This window comes from Canis lupus, chromosome 5, assembly GCF_003254725.2.
Source record: "Canis lupus dingo isolate Sandy chromosome 5, ASM325472v2, whole genome shotgun sequence".
Lineage (NCBI taxonomy): Eukaryota > Metazoa > Chordata > Mammalia > Carnivora > Canidae > Canis > Canis lupus.
In genome coordinates this window covers 56072162-56089150 of record NC_064247.1, presented here as the reverse complement: position 1 = coordinate 56089150, position 16989 = coordinate 56072162, and the positions used below count along the sequence as shown (strand labels likewise).

Here is a 16989-nt window from a genome sequence, read left to right as displayed (position 1 = left end):
GGACTCTCATTTCCTTCCTGGGTTTAGTGGGAATCTCTAAGTTCCCCTCTGTGACCTAAAAGATTAATTAGAGTTTACATCAGTCCTAGTCATTTTTCATCCCTTGCCTTTGCTTCCAATGAATTAATTCAGGTTATGGATCATCTGGCCATCCCTCTGTGTCCCTTTTCTATATATTACTGGACACAATTCCAATTCCTTCACTCCTTAAAGAATAACAGACACAGATTGTGTGAGAAAGAAAGGCTGGGGAGCAACTTTGGGACTCAACTTCTCACACTTCATGAGGTTAATGCTAACTGTTATAGACTGAATTAGGTGTCCCCCTAAATTCATATGTTGAAGTCCTACTCTCTAGTATGTCACAATGGGACTGTGTCTGGAGATAGGGACTTTAAAAAAGTAATTGAGTTAAAATGAGGTCATTAGGGTAAAACTTAATCTAATAATATGACTGATGTCCTTATAAGTAAAGGAAATTTGGACACAGATAGGAATAGAGGATAGACCATGTGAGACAGAGGGAGAAGATGGCCATTTAGAAGGCAAGGAGAGGCCTCAGACAAAATCAACCCTATTGAGGCCTTCATCTCAGACTTCCAGCTTCCAGAACTGTGAAAAAATGAATTTCTGTTAAGCCACCCAATCTATAGTACTTCATTGCGCAGCACTAGTAAACTAATATACCAATAAAAGAATTCCTTTTTGTTAAGAGGAAATCTGGTGCCTGGTTTTTAAAATAACAAGGTGCCCCCCTTCCTCTATATTATTATTGTTTCTGAGACTCCAGGGAAGATCAACAGAGGAGCAATGGGGATAGGACGAAAGTGGTAATAACGATATGGCCATAGGTAATAACATTTTGTCTCCTTTTTAATCCTGTTGGGTTTTTTTAAAAGATTTTATTTATTTATTCATGAGAGACACACAGAGGGAGAGAGAGGCAGAGACACAGGCAGAGGGAGAAGCAGGCTCCATGCAGGGAGCCCGATGCAGGATTTGATCCTGGGACTCCAGGATCATGCCCTGGGCTGAAGGGAGACGCTAAACCGCTGAGCCACCCAGGCGTTCCAAATCCTGCTGGTTGTAAGCAGAAATAATTCCTCAGTAATCCTTTTTTTTTTTTTTTTTAAGATTTTATTTATTTATTTATTTATTTGAGAGAGAGAGCATAAATGGGGCGAGGGGTACAGGGAGAAGCAGACTCCCTGCTGAGCAGAGAGTCCAATGCAGAGCTCCATCCTGGAACCCTAGGATTATGACCTGAACAAATGGCAGTTTAACTGATTGAGCCACTCAGGTGCCCCCTCAGTAATCTATCCTGAACTATAGTTATAGTTTTAAAAGAATATACACAAAGCACTCACATTCCTGTGGAAATGTCTTTAATGGAGAACAATTGGCAATGTATCAGAATTATAATTTATCTCCTTTTTGATCCACAAATTCCAATTTTAGGAATTTCACCTATAGATATACCCACACAGGTATGCAATGGCACATGCACAAAATTATTTATTGCAGCATGTGGCATATACTAGCAAAAGACTTGGGGTGCCTGGGTGGCTCAGTTGGTTGAGCATCTGCCTTCAGCTTGGGTTGTGATCCTGGGGTCCTGGGATCAAGCCCCACATAGGACTCCCTGCTCAGTGAGGAGTCTGCTTCTCTCTCTATCCCTATCCAATGCTCATGCTTCTCTTTCTCTCAAATAAATAAAATCTTTAAAAAACATAGCAAAAGATTGAAAACAATCTTAACATGCATCAACAGAGGATTGGTTAAATAAAGTATGGTACATCCGTAAACTGAGCACTAGGCAGTTATAAAAAAAAAACCACACAAGAAGCTCTTTATGTACTGATAAAATCTTCAACATCTGTTGTATGAAAAATTCAAGATGTGAAATAGCATGTAAAGAAAGCTAAAATTTGTTATAGAGGGAGGTAACATTACTGAGGTGTGCATGTATGTATTTGGTTGTGGTTACATAAAATATTTCTACGATGAGGAGAGGAACTGGGAAACTGGGAATAAGGGTAGGAGGGAGAATTTTGAGTTTGACTTTTTGTCTTTTTTGAATCTTAATTCCTGTGTTGAGTATTATCTACCTCAAAAATAAAATGAAAACAAAACATGACAAAAATTAAAGACATGATACAATAAAAATAAAAGTAATACACAAAGTCAAAATATTCAAACAGTACAGATGGGTATGAAATTAAAAGAAAAAATGCCCCTCCTTCATACTGTATGCATTTAAAAGAATGTTTATTGGTTTTTTTTTTAAAGAGTTTATTTATTGGGGATCCCTGGGTGGCGCAGTGTTTAGCGCCTGCCTTTGGCCTAGGGTGTGATTCTGGAGTCTCAGGATCAAGTTCCACCTCAGACTCCCTGCATGGAGGCTCCCTATGGGGAGCTTGATGCTGAACTCAGTCCCAGGACTCCAGGATCAGGCCCTGAGCCAAAGGCAGATGCTCAATCACTGAGCCACTCAGGTGTCCCTAAAAGAATGTTTATTTTATTTTATCCAGCATTTCTGGGTGTTTCTTGGCAGGAGAATTTTTTAAAGATTCATTTATTTGTGTGAGGGAGAGCACACATGTCAGTGGAGGTGGGGGGAGGGAGGCAGAGGGATAAGGAGAGAATCCTGAGCAGACTCCCCACTGAGCAAGGAGCCCAACATGGGGCTCCATTCCAGGATCCTGAGATCATGACCCAAACCAAAACCAAGAGCCAACTGCTCAACCAACAGAACCATCCAGGGTCCTCGGCAGGAGAGTTTTTTGATTATCTAGTCCTCCACACTGAAAATGAAAATGTTCTTTCCTAACATTTCCAGCAACTTTTATTTTCTTACTAGTGTCTTTCCACTTCCATGGCCTTCTACTTTGAAACCAATATCCAGGGGACAGCCAGGATTTGTTACATAATAATTAATCTGGATCTTGTGACTTCTTGTTCTGTTGGGTTGGTAGCCCTGTCTTATTTACCAGTTACATCACTAACTTTATTGGCTAATCAGAATTTCAAAAAAGAACTCTGCACTTAGTAAAAGCTTCTTCAGTGCCTTGCTTTGTGCTAGGGATTTTGCTCTACGGATAGGCAGGAAAAGGGCGGGGGGATTCTTTGCCCCTTCTCTGAGCAGCCAGGGATTTTACTAAATGGACCTACTCCTGGGCCAGTAGTTCTTTACCTAGTGTTGGGGGAGGGGAACTCCTTAGAATCACCTGGAAGGATATTTCTAAATGTTGATGCCTAGGCTTTACTCCCAGAGGCTCTGATTTGGTATGAAATGGGGTCTGGATATGGATGTTTTGAACCTATGGTGATTTTTATTGGGGGTAGTATGGTGAGTATAATCATAATTTCTATAAGGCCTTTTGAAATCATGAAAATATCCTGTGAACTCAAGGTCCATTTGGTTCCATTTCCCTCCTGGGGTAAGGCTGCCTCCCACTGTATCCCTGAGGCCAGTCAGCCTCAATTTGAATACATCTCTTCACCCAGAGACAGGGAACTTAACCCCCACAGAGGCAGCATGTTGCAGCCTCAGAACATTTTTGTTTGCCCCAAGTCCTTCCTTTGATCTTTCCTTTGGTCCTTCCTTTGGTCCTTCCTTGTAGCGACCCTGTTTTCCCCCTCCTGCCCAATGGTTTCTCTGCCAAGGAATTTCTATGAAATGAACACCTGGCCTTGCAGTCCTAGGAACAATGATAGGTGGTTTCCTAGGAGTGAACTTCCAGCTATTCTGATGCTTTATGTCCCAGAGATCCATAAGGAGCTTTTATCACAGACCCTAACAACAGGAAGGTGCCTCTTTACACATACACATACCCTTCTAATTTTTTTGTGGTAGTTATGTCCTAAAAGTTGCTGTGAACATTAAATTAGTGATTACTGGGAAGCCTGGGTGTCTCAGTGGTTGAGCATCTGCTTTTGGCTCAAGTTGTGATCCTGGGGGTCTGGGATTGAGTCGCACATCAGGCTCCCTGCAGGGAGCCTGCTTCTCCCTCTGCCTATGTCTCTGCCTCTCTCTATGTGTCTCTCATGAATAAATAAATAAATAAATTCTTAAAAAAATAAATTAGTAAATACTGAACCATTGCTCTTAGGAAAAACACAGAGTTAGACTTTTGGATGTCTCTGGTTTTGTCAACCTATCTATACATAACCTTCCTTGTTTTATGTTCTGTTTAACGGCACCTTATTTGATATATATTGTTGATTCGTTAACATTGAACTCAAGGCCTCTATAACTCAAGTCCGAACTAAGTTTATCTAACACCTATTTTCTTCATAAGGTATATCATACTTTTTTTTAAGCAATTAACTATCTTGGTTTAATTAATCATATTTCATAGAAGCTGAAAACACTAATTTCTCCTTTATTTTAATAACTAAAAGCCTACAAATTACAATCTGGAAAATACTATATAAAAGAGTCCTTGGGGCACCTAGGTGGCTCAGTCAGTTAAGCGGCTGCCTTTGGCTGAGGTCAGGATCCCAGGGTCCTGGGATGGAGCTGCCACCACCACCACCACCACCATCATCATCATCATCATCATTGGGCTCCCTACTCTGCAGGGAGCCTGCTTCTTCCGCTCCTGCTCCCCCTGAGAGTGTGCACTTTCTCAACTAAATAAATAAAATCTTTAAAAAATATTAAATTTTCATCTTCAATGAAATGAGCTTGGAAATAACATATATTCCAAGACACCGATACTACAGTTTTCGGATTCACAGTAAGATACACAGAATTACATCTGTAATTAATATGAATGCCAACATTTCAAACAATAATTTCTGTTACATGGCAAACAAAATCAAGAAAGCAACCATCAAACAAAGGAGACCCATAGCTTCAGCCAATGTCAATCTCAGGATAGCATATGAGATTAGCTGCTACTTCAGTGAAAGGTTTTTGGCGTAACCAATGATGAGGCTGCCAAAGACTGGCCCAATACCAGCTCCAGACCCACCCACTCTCACTGTTGCAGCACCAGCACCCATACATTTGGCAGCAGTACCAATGTTTCCGCAGATCCCACATTTACCTGTGTGCTACTGGCTTGGGACATAATACCACTATAAATTAGGAGTCCCTGCAGGGAACCTGTACTACATAAACTATTGGCAAAGACAAATCTCATTTCTGGGCATAATTTGCTAGAGCGAAACAAGAGAGAGTTTCAGATATTGACAAGGGAGGTCACATAACTAGTAAATGAATTTTGGTTATTTTATTTTGTATATTTTTTAAAGATTTTATTTATTTATTCATGAGAGACAGACACACAGAGAGAGGCAGAGACACAGGCAGAGGGAGAAGCAGGATCCACGCAGGGAGCCCGACGTGGGACTCGACCCCGGGCCTCCAGGATCGCGCCCTGGGCCGAAGGCGGCGCTTAACCGCTGAGCCACCCGGGCTGCCCCAATTTGGGTTATTTTAGATATGGTAAATTAGCAATTAACTATCTTGGTTTAATTAATCATATTTCATATAAGCTGAAAACACCGCACTCTTGCTGGTGTACGGCCCTAGGGGTTTTAACACCTGCACTGACTCAGGATGCAGAACCATTACAACACTCCACAGACGTATCTCGGGCCAACCCCTGCTCTCAAGTCAGTCTCAGGCGCCACTTCAGGCCACGCTCCCTCTCATCATAGAGGACTTAAACCCAGATGGCTGTACTCGGTTATAAAGTCTTTTTCCGATGTTTGAGACGGACCTCATCCCCCACCGCCACGTGGGCCGCGGCCGGAACCCAGCCCGCAGGGAACTACGCAACGCTCCCCTCGCTCAAAAGAGCGCGCCCTTCCGGCGCCTCTACGCACGCGCACGCGCCCCCCCATTTTTTTCTCTTTCTCTCCTCACTGCGCGTGTCCCTCTGCCCCTCGCCGCCTCCCGCCCCGCCCCTCGCCGCCTCCCGCCCCGCCCCTCCCCGCCTCCCGCCCCGGAGCGATCGCCCGCGTCGCCGCAGCCTCAGTCCGTGCGCGCGCACGTCAGCGGCTCCAGGGTCTGCCGCTCTCGCCTCCGCCGGGCACGTCTGAGCCAACCCTATGGCGTCTCGATCTGGGGCCCTGCGCCGGGTGTTCGTGGTGGGGGTTGGGATGACCAAGGTAAACGAGCCGCGGACCCCTGGAGGCGGGCTCCCTGGTCGGCTCTGGTCGGCAGAGGCCGAGGAGTCGGGGAGCCCCCAGGTGACCGGGAAGCGAGGAAGGGCAGATCAGGGCCTGGCGCTGCCCCGTGGTTTATCCTTCCTCCCGGGAGGGGGTCGCAGGCATCCCACTGCCCAGCTTCGGCGTCTTGACTCTTGGCTACTCGGATGGCTTGTGGTTTAGAACTGTCTCTGAACTATGACAGTGGCTGGGGGGTGTTCCTGCGGCCATCCCCCCCCCCCCCCCCCCCCCCCGCTTCGTCCTTCCCTTTTCTCCCTGGATCAGAGTTGCTGACATACACCCCAGCATGACCCGAAGTCCACACCTCCTTTGCTTCTGAGTGAAGTTCCAAGTGTGTGGACTTTGGACGAGGCAAGACCTTCCTTACCCTGGAAAGGAAAGCAGGTAGGGAATGTCCCCCCCTGTATACCCAGGAGACTCCCTTGTAGGATCCTTTTACATCAGAAGTGAGGATGAGGAGGAGAAACACTTAAAGTTCAGTATGTTGGCACAAGAACATTAGTTAAGTTGGCACAAGCGGCAGGTTTTCTGGATCCTCCGACCACCTTTCTGTTCCGCAGGTGGTACTCTGCTTGGTTCTCAGGAAGCCAGGGGCTCCCAGTCTCGTTTCTTGGCCCCCCCACTGCTTTCACGTTCTGGTCATGCCACACTGCTGTTCGTTTCACCCCACACTGCTTTACATCTCTCCTGCTTTGCTTCTCTTGTTCTCACTCGGTGGCGCCTGAGACTGACTTGAGAGCAGGGGTTGGCCGGAAACCAGACTCTCACTGTACTTGGTTGACTTCAGATCTTCTCCAAGAAGTCTCTGATCCTTCTGACTTTCGAGGAGAGCCCTGCCTGTACTTACCTTTGCTTTGGTGCAGATATACCCAGCTGCTGGAAAGCTCAAGTTATATCGCTTCACCTTCACAAAAGACCTATGCTACTACCTTATTTTCATTAACTGAAATTCGAAGAGGATCTTTGGTTTTAGAAAAAGGCAAAAAGTGAAAATAGCATCCAGCATTTGTTTTGCAGGGAGTTGTTAACAGAGGCAGAGAGCACTCCAAACAGCAGCCAGAGTGGAACTGTCAAGCTCCTTCCTTGGAAATATCCTCAACATCTTAGCCTTAAGCTGCCATCGCTTTGAACTGCCTCTGTGAGCCTCTGTGCTTTATCTTGATTTATTTGGTGTGTTCGTTATCAAGATGTGTCCTAAGGTATCCGCAAAGCCTAGAGGTTATGTTTTGGGGTCTGAGGACACTCAAAAAATTTTCCATTAAGTTAATGGTAATTCCTTCTTTATGACATTTCAGTTGATAGCAGGGGAAACCTATACTTATTATATTATACTGAAGTTCTCTGTTTATATGTTCATATTCTTCCTCAGCATGTAAGTTCCTCCAGGGTGAGTACCATGTCTAGTTTGTTGCTGAATATGTAGTACCTCGAGAATGCCTGGTGCTAAAGATCCTGAATGTTAGTTGGACAGTACTAAATGGATATGCTTTGAAAAGAGAAAAAAGAGAGAGTTTCTTTTTCTTCTTTCTTTCTTTCTTTCTTTCTTTCTTTCTTTCTTTCTTTTCTTTCTTTCTTTCTTTCTCCTTCCTTCCTTCCTTCCTTCCTTCCTTCCTTCCTTCCTTCCTTCCTTCCTTCCTTTCTTTTTTTCTTTCTCTCTTTCTCTCTTTCTTTCTTTCTTCTTTCTTTCTTTCTTTCTTGATTTTATTTATTTATTTGACAGAGAGACCCAGAGAGCACAAGTGCAGGTGGGAGGAATGGCAGAGGGAGAAGGAGAAGCAGGTCCCCCACTGAGCAGAAAGCTCATCGTGGGGCTTGACGTGGGGCTCGACGTGGGGTTCAATCCCAGGACCCCGGAATCATGACCCGAGCTGAGCTGAAGGTAGACCACTTGAGCCACACAGGCGCCCCTGAAAGAGAGTTTCTAAGTAGAAGTGCTCTTCCTGAGAAAACAGCCTAAAATCTTTTATTATCTTACCAAATGGGGTGAGAGTACATAATTTGATCAAAACATATAAGTAGAAAAGTCAACTAATCATTATGAAGCAGATACTTGGAGCTCATCCTATTGTTTCATAGGAGAGGGGACTTCTAATATAGGTGGACAGTAAAAGCCTTTTCAGTATGATATTAATGTAGTCAGATCCTCCCTTGGCTGTTGAGTATCTGATTATATTGGCTGTAGAGAGAAGCACAGAACTTTCTAACCCTTTGAGAAGTAGTTTGTTTCTTTTTCGAAGTTAAGAGGTGGGGGTGTGGGCGGTATTAGTTACAGTCCTGAGGGAAGAGACTGGGAATGTGAAGTGGAGGAAGACCTATAGATTTAAAAAGAATCAAAAGACCCACAAAATTTTGATAAACGGGCAAGACTAAACTGTACTGTCTACAGATAAACATTTGGATGATAAAATTATGAAATATCATAAGGGAGTGATTATGGTAAGGGCACAATAACTACCTTGAGGATAGAATGGAGATTAAGTTTGAGACTGAGTGCTTAGAAGAGTTTCTGCAATAGAAGGCAAAGTTCAGTTTTTTGGTCTGGGTCGTAGTGTCAAAGAAGGAAAAATAGACGCTAGGCTAGGTAAAGCATCAGGACAGATTTCAGTCAGTAATATACTATTGGGAAAGGGAAGGTCCAGTGTGAACTGAATTCAATATTGATTAATTCAGAGGTGACTGGCTGTTTTAAAGGGAAAATGAGGGAATAGAGAGTGAATTGGAGCTCAGTAGGGAAGTGAAAACTTGTAAGTAGTGGGCAGGGGGGCTTGGTCTATGTGGAATCCATCTGGATTTGCTAACTGGTGCTTATTCAAACTTAGGCTCCTCCTCTCCCACAGAGACTTGGAGACAGAGAAGTATCTTCTGGTGTTTGTGGGAACAAATAGTAACTTCTTTTCAGTAGCATTGAGACACTTTAAGTAGGGCTAGGGTCATCTAGGGATGTGAGCTGTTAGAAATTGTTAGTGTTTAAGTCTTTATAGACCAGAGTGGAGGCTTAGTCAAAAGGGCTCAGAGGAGTGTGGCTAGGGTAGAACGGGAGAAGAGAATCTTTGTCAGTGGTTGCAAGAATGTTTGCCTTAACAATAATTCACTAAGATATGTATATACATACATACATACACACACACACACACACTTTTATTAGTTAAATAAAAACCTTTTAAAAAGGCTAAAACTTTATTTTTTTAGATTTTATTTATGCATTTGAGAGACACACACAGAAACAGATGGAGAGGACGAGCAGAGAGAGAGGGGAAGCAGACTTTCTGCTGAATGGGGAGTCTGATGCAGGGCTCTATCCCAGGACTACAGACAGGGCTTATCCCAGGACCCTGAGATCATGACCTGAGCTGAAGTCAGATGCTTAACCAACTAAGTAAGCCACGCAGGCACTCCTAAAACTTACTTTTTTTTTTTACTATTACTTCTTAACGCCTATTTATTTATTTATTTATTTGTGATCTCTACACCCAATATGGGGCTTGAACTCACAACCCCGAGATCAAGAGTCTCATGTTCTACTGACTGAGCCAGCCAGATGCCCCCAAAAGATTAAAACTCTTAAGGCAGTTGGGGGCACCTGGGTGGCTCAGTGGTTGAATGTCTGCCTTCTGCTCAGGTCGTGATCCCAGAGTCCTGGGATCGAGTTCTGCATTGGGTTCCCTGCTCAGTGGGAAGCCTGCTTCTCTCTCTGCCTATATCTCTGGCTCTCTGTGTCTCTCATGAATAAATAAATAAAATCTTTAAAAAAATGAATGAGGCAGTTGATAAGAAAAAGAAAATTGTCCCATAAAGGAACTGTAACCATAGCACACAACTTGGCCCAGTGTTAAATATTTACTTGATAAGGTGAACACTGAGTACTGATTTAATAAAAAATTATTTATTCAGTTGTGTAAGCAGGATGGGGGATGTGTAAATGTACATGTGCGGGGGCCTAAGAGACCTAATCTCCACTGGCCCTTATTGGAGATTGTGGTATAATTTCTTAAATTGATAAAGATATAATAGTATAGAATATTTATAAATGCAGCAGTTTATAGAAGAAAAAATATCTAAGAGTTAAAAGTGGATGTTTGGGGAACAAGTAAGACTAGTGTGTGGAGAGTAGTCAAACAGGATTGCCATTTTTTATTTTAAGCCTTATTATAAGCCTCATGGTGCTTTTTGTTTGTTTGTTTTGCATTTATTTGATTAAAAAAAAACATGCTAAGAAAATAGAACATTACCAGCACCTCAGAAATATCCTTTTTGCTCTTTTTCAGTCACTGGCTCCTCACCTGCAAAGGCTTACCATTATGCTGACTTCTCACCTTTAATACTGTAGATTAGTAAGGACAAAGAACATGATATCAGAGTCCAGGAACATGATAGGCGCTTAGTATGTTTTTGTTAAATTTAATAGATGAATGAATTTTTGCAGGGCTCTGTTGTGAGAAAAATCTAACTGTATTTCTTCTATTTATTATCTCCTTCTATATTTCTAGTTCCTGAAGCCTGGAGTTGAGAATTTAGACTACCCTGACTTGGCAAGAGAAGCAGGTAATAAAATTTAGATCTTTGAACATTAGAGTTATTATATAGTCTATCTTGGTTGTAGAGTAGCCTTGCAACCATAAAAAGGAGCCTCAGTCAAGGAAGAGGAATCTATATAGGCAATTGCTACTGATTCATTAGAAAGGACAAAGGGAAAAGAGTTTGGGCATTCTTTGCTAGATAGCCAGGGCAAACAGTGGCCTGATATTATGTACTGTCCAGCTGTTTGCTGGGACATCGAAGGGCTCTGTGGCAGTGTCCCACCACCCCACATTCCCCCGCCCCTAGTAATGATATTCATAGTTTTGTCCTTTAGATGTGCAGTGGACCTACAGAGATGAGTAAGACAAGGACCTTGCCATTAAGGAGCTTTAAGACTTTGGGATTTAAAAAAAAAAAAAAAAAGACTTTGGGATTTAATGTATTTATAGTTACGTGTACAGTTAGGACAGAAGATGTTAAGTATCAAAAAGCAGGTGTGAAAAAGTAGTAGCTTAGAGGAAGAAATAGAGGAAGAAATAGTTACTTCTGAATGTAGGGATCTGAGATGACTTGATGAAGGATTTGTCATTTGAATTGAACAGGGACTATTTAGAGGTAGATCTACTCTGGGAAAACTCTAAACTTAGTTTTGACTCACCTAAAGAAAATACTCAAAGCACTCTTTGATAAAACCTTTTTGTTTTTATAGGCCAGAAGGCTTTAGCTGATGCACAGATCCCTTATTCGGTAGTGGAACAGGCATGTATTGGCTACGTTTATGGTATGTGGTAAACTATATATTTTTTTAATGTTTCACCTAATCTAGCAGCAGCTTCATGAACAATTCGGAGGCCTTTGTGAATTTTAACCTTCCATACTCAGAATTCAGAGTCTTATTCCCATCATTCCTAGATTACCATTGTGTGCCAGCCTAGTTAGTATATGTTTTTTTGCTATTGTTTATTGCCAAAACAGGAAGTAAATTAAAATACATTATCTTTGAAAAAGAAAAAAATTACCCATAGTTCTACCATGTAAAGATAATAACTGTTTAGAAGATAAACGTTTGCTCTTTTATGACCTTAAAGTTTGTATTTATTGACTTTTTTGTATTCAAGAAAATTTCTTCGTTAAACTTTTTCCTATTTAGGAAAACAGTATACACTAATTGTAAAACAAAAACAAAAACAAAAACAAAACCCAACAAAAAACAGGAACACACAAAAAAAAAAAGCAAGAAAAAAGTCACCTGTAATCCCATTGTCCAGTCCAGAAATTATTACCATTAATTTTTTTATGTAATCCTCCAGTGAATATGAATGTATGTAATTATGCATGCACATGGAATTTCCTCTGAAAGAAAACAAGATCAGTTAAATGTCTGCCTTGGGCTCTGGTGATGATCTCAGGGTCCTGGGATCAAGACAGGCTCTCTGCTCAGCAGGGAGCCTGCTTCTCCCTCTCCCTCTGCCTACCACTCGCCCTTCTTGTGCTTGTGCTCCCCCCTCCTGTCAAATAAATAAGTAAAAACATAAGAAAAAGAAAATAAATAAAATAAAACATGGAAAAAAGTTGTAGTCAAATTGAGTCTATGTGAGGCATGGTTTTGAAGCAATCCTTTGAAAGAAGAAAGAAAAGAAAAAGGAAGAAGAAGAAAGAAGAAGGAGGAGAAGGAGGAGGAGGAGGAGGAGGAGGAGAAGAAGAAGAAGAAGAAGAAGAATTAAAAGAGAAAGAAAGAAAATAAGATCTTGGAGCACCTAGCTGGCTCACTTAAAAGAGCATGCAACTCTTAATCTCTGGGTTGTGAGTTTGATCCCCATGTTGGGTGTAAAGATTACTTAAATAAATAAAATTAAAAAAAAAAGAAAAAAAAAGTGAAGATCCCAGCATACATACCTTTGGTAATCTACTTTTCTATTTTCTCATCTTCCCCATTAAGTCTTTCTTTATATTATTATTAACATTTTTTCGATTAAGTTTTTTTTTTCTGGAATAGATAAAATATTTACATGATACAAAAATACCAATAGTGGATGGTTATATAGTGGAAAGTCTCACTCTTATTCCGGTTTCCCTGTCACATGGTTCCCTTCCCTTAGATAGCCAATTTCACTAATTTCTAGTCTTTTCAGAGGTGATTTGTACATACAAGTGGGTGTGAGTATGTAAGTTCCCCTTTCCCCTTTCTTTTGTTACACACATAGTAGCATGATAAACACACTATTTTGTTTTTTTTTGTTTTTTTTTTTTTTTTTTTAATTTTTATTTATTTATGATAGGCACACAGTGAGAGAGAGAGAGAGGCAGAGACACAGGCAGAGGGAGAAGCAGGCTCCATGCACCGGGAGCCTGACGTGGGATTCGATCCCGGGTCTCCAGGATCACGCCCTGGGCCAAAGGCAGGCGCTAAACCGCTGCGCCACCCAGGGATCCCTAAACACACTATTTTGTATCTTGATTTTTCTTTTTCTTTTTTTTTTTTTTTTTTTTTTTTAATTAGTAGTTCTTGGCTACTGCTCCAAATTGTATCATAAAGAGCTTCCTTGGTCTTTCTCTTTTTATGATAGCGTAAAATTCCATTGCACAGATGTATCATAAAATCCACTGCCTTTTTTGTTTTGTTTTGTTTTAAAGAGAGAGAGAGTGCATGCACTTATATGCACTAGAGCAGGGAGAGAGGCAGTGAGTGGGGAGGGGCAGAGTGAGAGGAAGAAAGAGAACTTTTTTTTTTTTTTAAGATTTTTATCTATTTATTTGAGAGAGAGAGAGAGAGAGAGAGAGAATGTGCAAGAGAAAGTACAAGCAGGGACGCCTGAGTGGCTCAGCGATTGGGTGTCTGCCTTTGCCCAGGATCCGGAATCGAGTCCCACATCCGGCTCCTTGCGTGGACCCTGCTCCTCCCTCTGCCTATGTCTCTGCCTCTCTCTCTGTGTCTCTCATGAATAAATAAAGTCTTTAAAAAAAAGAGAGAGAGAAAGTACAAGCAGAGGGGAGGAGTAGAGGGAGAGGGAGAGCCCCGTGTGGGATCATGACCTGAGCCGAAGGCAGATGCTTAACCAACTGCCCAAGTGCCCAATCCACTGCATTTTAATGGACAATTAGAATGCCCAGTCTTTTTGTAGCATTTTTATTTATTTTTTTAAGTTTTATTTTTTATTTTTATTTATTTATTCATGAGACACACACACACACACACACACACACACACACAGGCAGAGACACAGGCGCAGGGAGAAGCAGGCTCCATGCAGGGAGCCCGATGCGGGACTCCATCCCCGAACTCCAGGATCACTCCCTGAGCGGAAGGCAGACGCTTAACCGCTGAGTCACCCAGGCGTCCCTTTTGTAGCATTTTTAATGATTGCATGATTTTCTAGTTTTGGGGATTTACTACAGTTTATTTAGTAGTTGTAATGATATCCTGTTTGTGGACATTTTGTGTATTTATTGGACATTTAAAATTGTTTCTAATTTCTACTTATCATAAAAGGCTATAGTAAGCATTACCGTAGATGAATCTTTGTGCTTATTTGTGATTATCATTATTATTATTATTATTATTATTTTTGGAGATTTCAAGGTATAAAGAGAATCCTCAAAAGGAAATTTATTAGGTCAAAGAGGTTCACAATGTACTTATTCAAAAGAAGGTCCTGAACCTTGCTGTTTTCCCTGAAGACTTTTTTTTTTTAAGATTTTATTTATTTATTCATACATACACACACACACACACACACACACACACACACAGAGGCAGAGACATGCAGAGACAGAAGCAGGCTCCATGCAGGGAGCCCAAAGTGGGACTCAGTCCCAGGTCTCCAGGATCACATCCCAGGCTGCAGGCGATGCTAAACCGCTGCGCCACGGGGGCTGCCCATCCCTAACGACTTCTTGGAGAGTCTGTACCTTCAGGTATTCCTATCATATCGCTCCAGCATGCCTGCCTTGGTGTCCATGTGACTTGGGAAAGGGAGTCAAAAGTGTATTCAGCTTGCATCACTGTTTTTCTGGAGCACCCTGCCATACAGGATCTTTTAAACTTTTTGAAGTTGTAGAACCTTTATATGAAGAGAAAATCATAGCCTTTTAATCAATTGGTGTTGTTTTAAAGATTCATAGCTGAGGTATAAATGAAACATTGCTTCCTTTATCATGTAGTCCTAGCCAGTTTGAATTGTTTGCTATTACTTGGTCATTTCTCGACTCTCCTACATCTGTAACACGTAAAGAAAGTATACATATACTGTGTTTTGAGGACTTTTTATATTTGGAATGTAAGTAATGCTTAATTCTAAAACTGTTTCTGAATAAGATGTCAGTAGTTTACTGTTGTGCCTAAGCACGTGTGTCTGTGCTAGGCAAAGGCATAACACTGAAAAAAAAAAAAAACCCTAATGTGGTATCCTGTGTTACATTGCAGCTTCATAAATTCCCATGTTGCAGATATTACAGTTTTTGTTTCTTTTTATACAGGTAACTCTACCTGTGGGCAGAGGTCTATCTATCACAGTTTGGGACTGACTGGAATTCCTATAATAAATGTCAACAATAACTGTGCCACTGGTTCTACTGCTTTGTTTATGGCCCGGAATCTGATTCAGGGTGGTGAGGATCGCTTATTTGTCTGGTGTGCTTAAATAGATATGAGGTTATTGCCCCCTCCTTTCATCAGTTCTCTTTTCCCTTTCCTTTCCTTTTTCCTTTTTTTTCCTTTCTCCTTTCCTTTACTTATTCTTTCCCCTTTCCTTCCTTTCAGTAGGCTCTGTGCCCAGCATGGAGTCCAAGACAGGGCTTGAACTCACAACTCTGAGATCAGGACCTGAGCTGAGGGGCACCTGGTGGCTCAGCCATTGAACGCCTGCCTTCGGCTCAGGACATGATTCTGGGATCGAGTCCCACATGGGGCTCCTTGCTAGAAGCCTGCTTCTCTCTCTGCCTATGTCTCTGCCTCTCTCTCTCTCTCTCTCATGAATAAATAAATAAAAAAATTGAAAAGATTTTGATTAGGATCCTTTAAACATTTTAAAAATTTTCTTTAGTATTGTAAAATTCAAAATTAGCTGTTTATTTTTCATTGAACCATATTTCCATATTAATAAAAAGTTTTGTTAGCATATTGGGAATCAAAGGAAAAATTAATACTTTCCTAATTTTTCCTCTTACTGAGAATCATGTAGGGGCACCTGGATGGCTCAGTCCTTTAGGTATCTACCTTTGGCTCAGGTCATGATCCCAGGATCCTGGGATTGAGAGCCTGCACTGGGCTCCCTGCTGGGTGGGGAGTCTCCTCCTTCTTCCCCTCTGTCCCTCCTCCCTGCTTGTGCTCTCTCTTGGTCTCTTTGTCTCAAATAAATAAATAAATAAAATCTTAAAAAAAATAGAATCATGTAAGAATTTTCCCTAATTTTTTGCTTATTAAACATTTTATAGAGTTATAGCATCTTTTTCCATTTTATATAAATTCCTTAAAGTACTTAATGATACTTTGCTAGGTGTCTGAAAATTTAATTTTCCCTAATAGTTACATTTTCTTTCAAGGTGTGGCAGATTGTGTCTTGGCTCTTGGGTTTGAGAAGATGGAGAAGGGAGCCATTTTATTAAATGTGAGTCTTATTTACTGTTATTCTGGAGTTGTTAAAACACAGCGAGAATACTTTGCCTATCTGACTATTGTAAATAGAACCTGTTAAAAAGCATTATAAAGCATAATTTGGCATAGTTATTAAATGAGCTGATACAATTCACAATCTGAAAAGTGACATTGGATATATATGCATAAATTCTGGTATATTAGAGCAGTAAAGAATCAGAGAGATAATTTCGTTTAACTTTTTTGTCAGTAATGAAACCGATGTTCAGAGAGGTCAAATAATCGAATTTGAGGTGACTTACCTATTTAACTTGTGAGTTATTAATTCAAAAATTAATTCCATTTAACATTGAAGAGGATAACTAAAGTGTGGGACTTATGATTCTGGTAATGGGAAGCCAGGTTATTTGAACCAATTCTACCAATGACAGTTAAGATATTTGAATAGGATATAAACAAAAAAATCCTAAAGGCATTCATGTGCTAAAGAGAGAAGGGAATTGCAGGATCAGTATTTGAAGCTGCTTTTACCTTGAATGCCTTTGATCAGGAAGTTGTGAGCTTCAGTTTTGATGGCCCCCTAGAATGAAGAGGAAAGTAGTCAAAACTGAGGTCCTCCCATGATCAGAAGTTTAATATCCACTCCCCACATTAAACTGGGGCTCTGCTGGGACAAACCCTTGGGTAAGTGTGAA

The 16989-nt window shown here is 41.3% G+C and overlaps 1 protein-coding gene across 1 annotated transcript in view; it reads left to right on the top strand.

Annotated features, from left to right (window-relative positions):
• The first annotated feature begins 5963 nt into the window (after positions 1 to 5963).
• The window catches only part of SCP2 (sterol carrier protein 2), a 103831-nt gene continuing 92805 nt past the window's right edge, over positions 5964 to 16989 (top strand). Inside the window, 5 exon segments of the mRNA XM_035715891.2 lie at positions 5964 to 6123; positions 10671 to 10725; positions 11411 to 11482; positions 15178 to 15309; positions 16243 to 16307. Coding sequence (XP_035571784.1) covers positions 6064 to 6123; positions 10671 to 10725; positions 11411 to 11482; positions 15178 to 15309; positions 16243 to 16307 — 384 coding nt within the window. The 5' untranslated portion in view covers positions 5964 to 6063.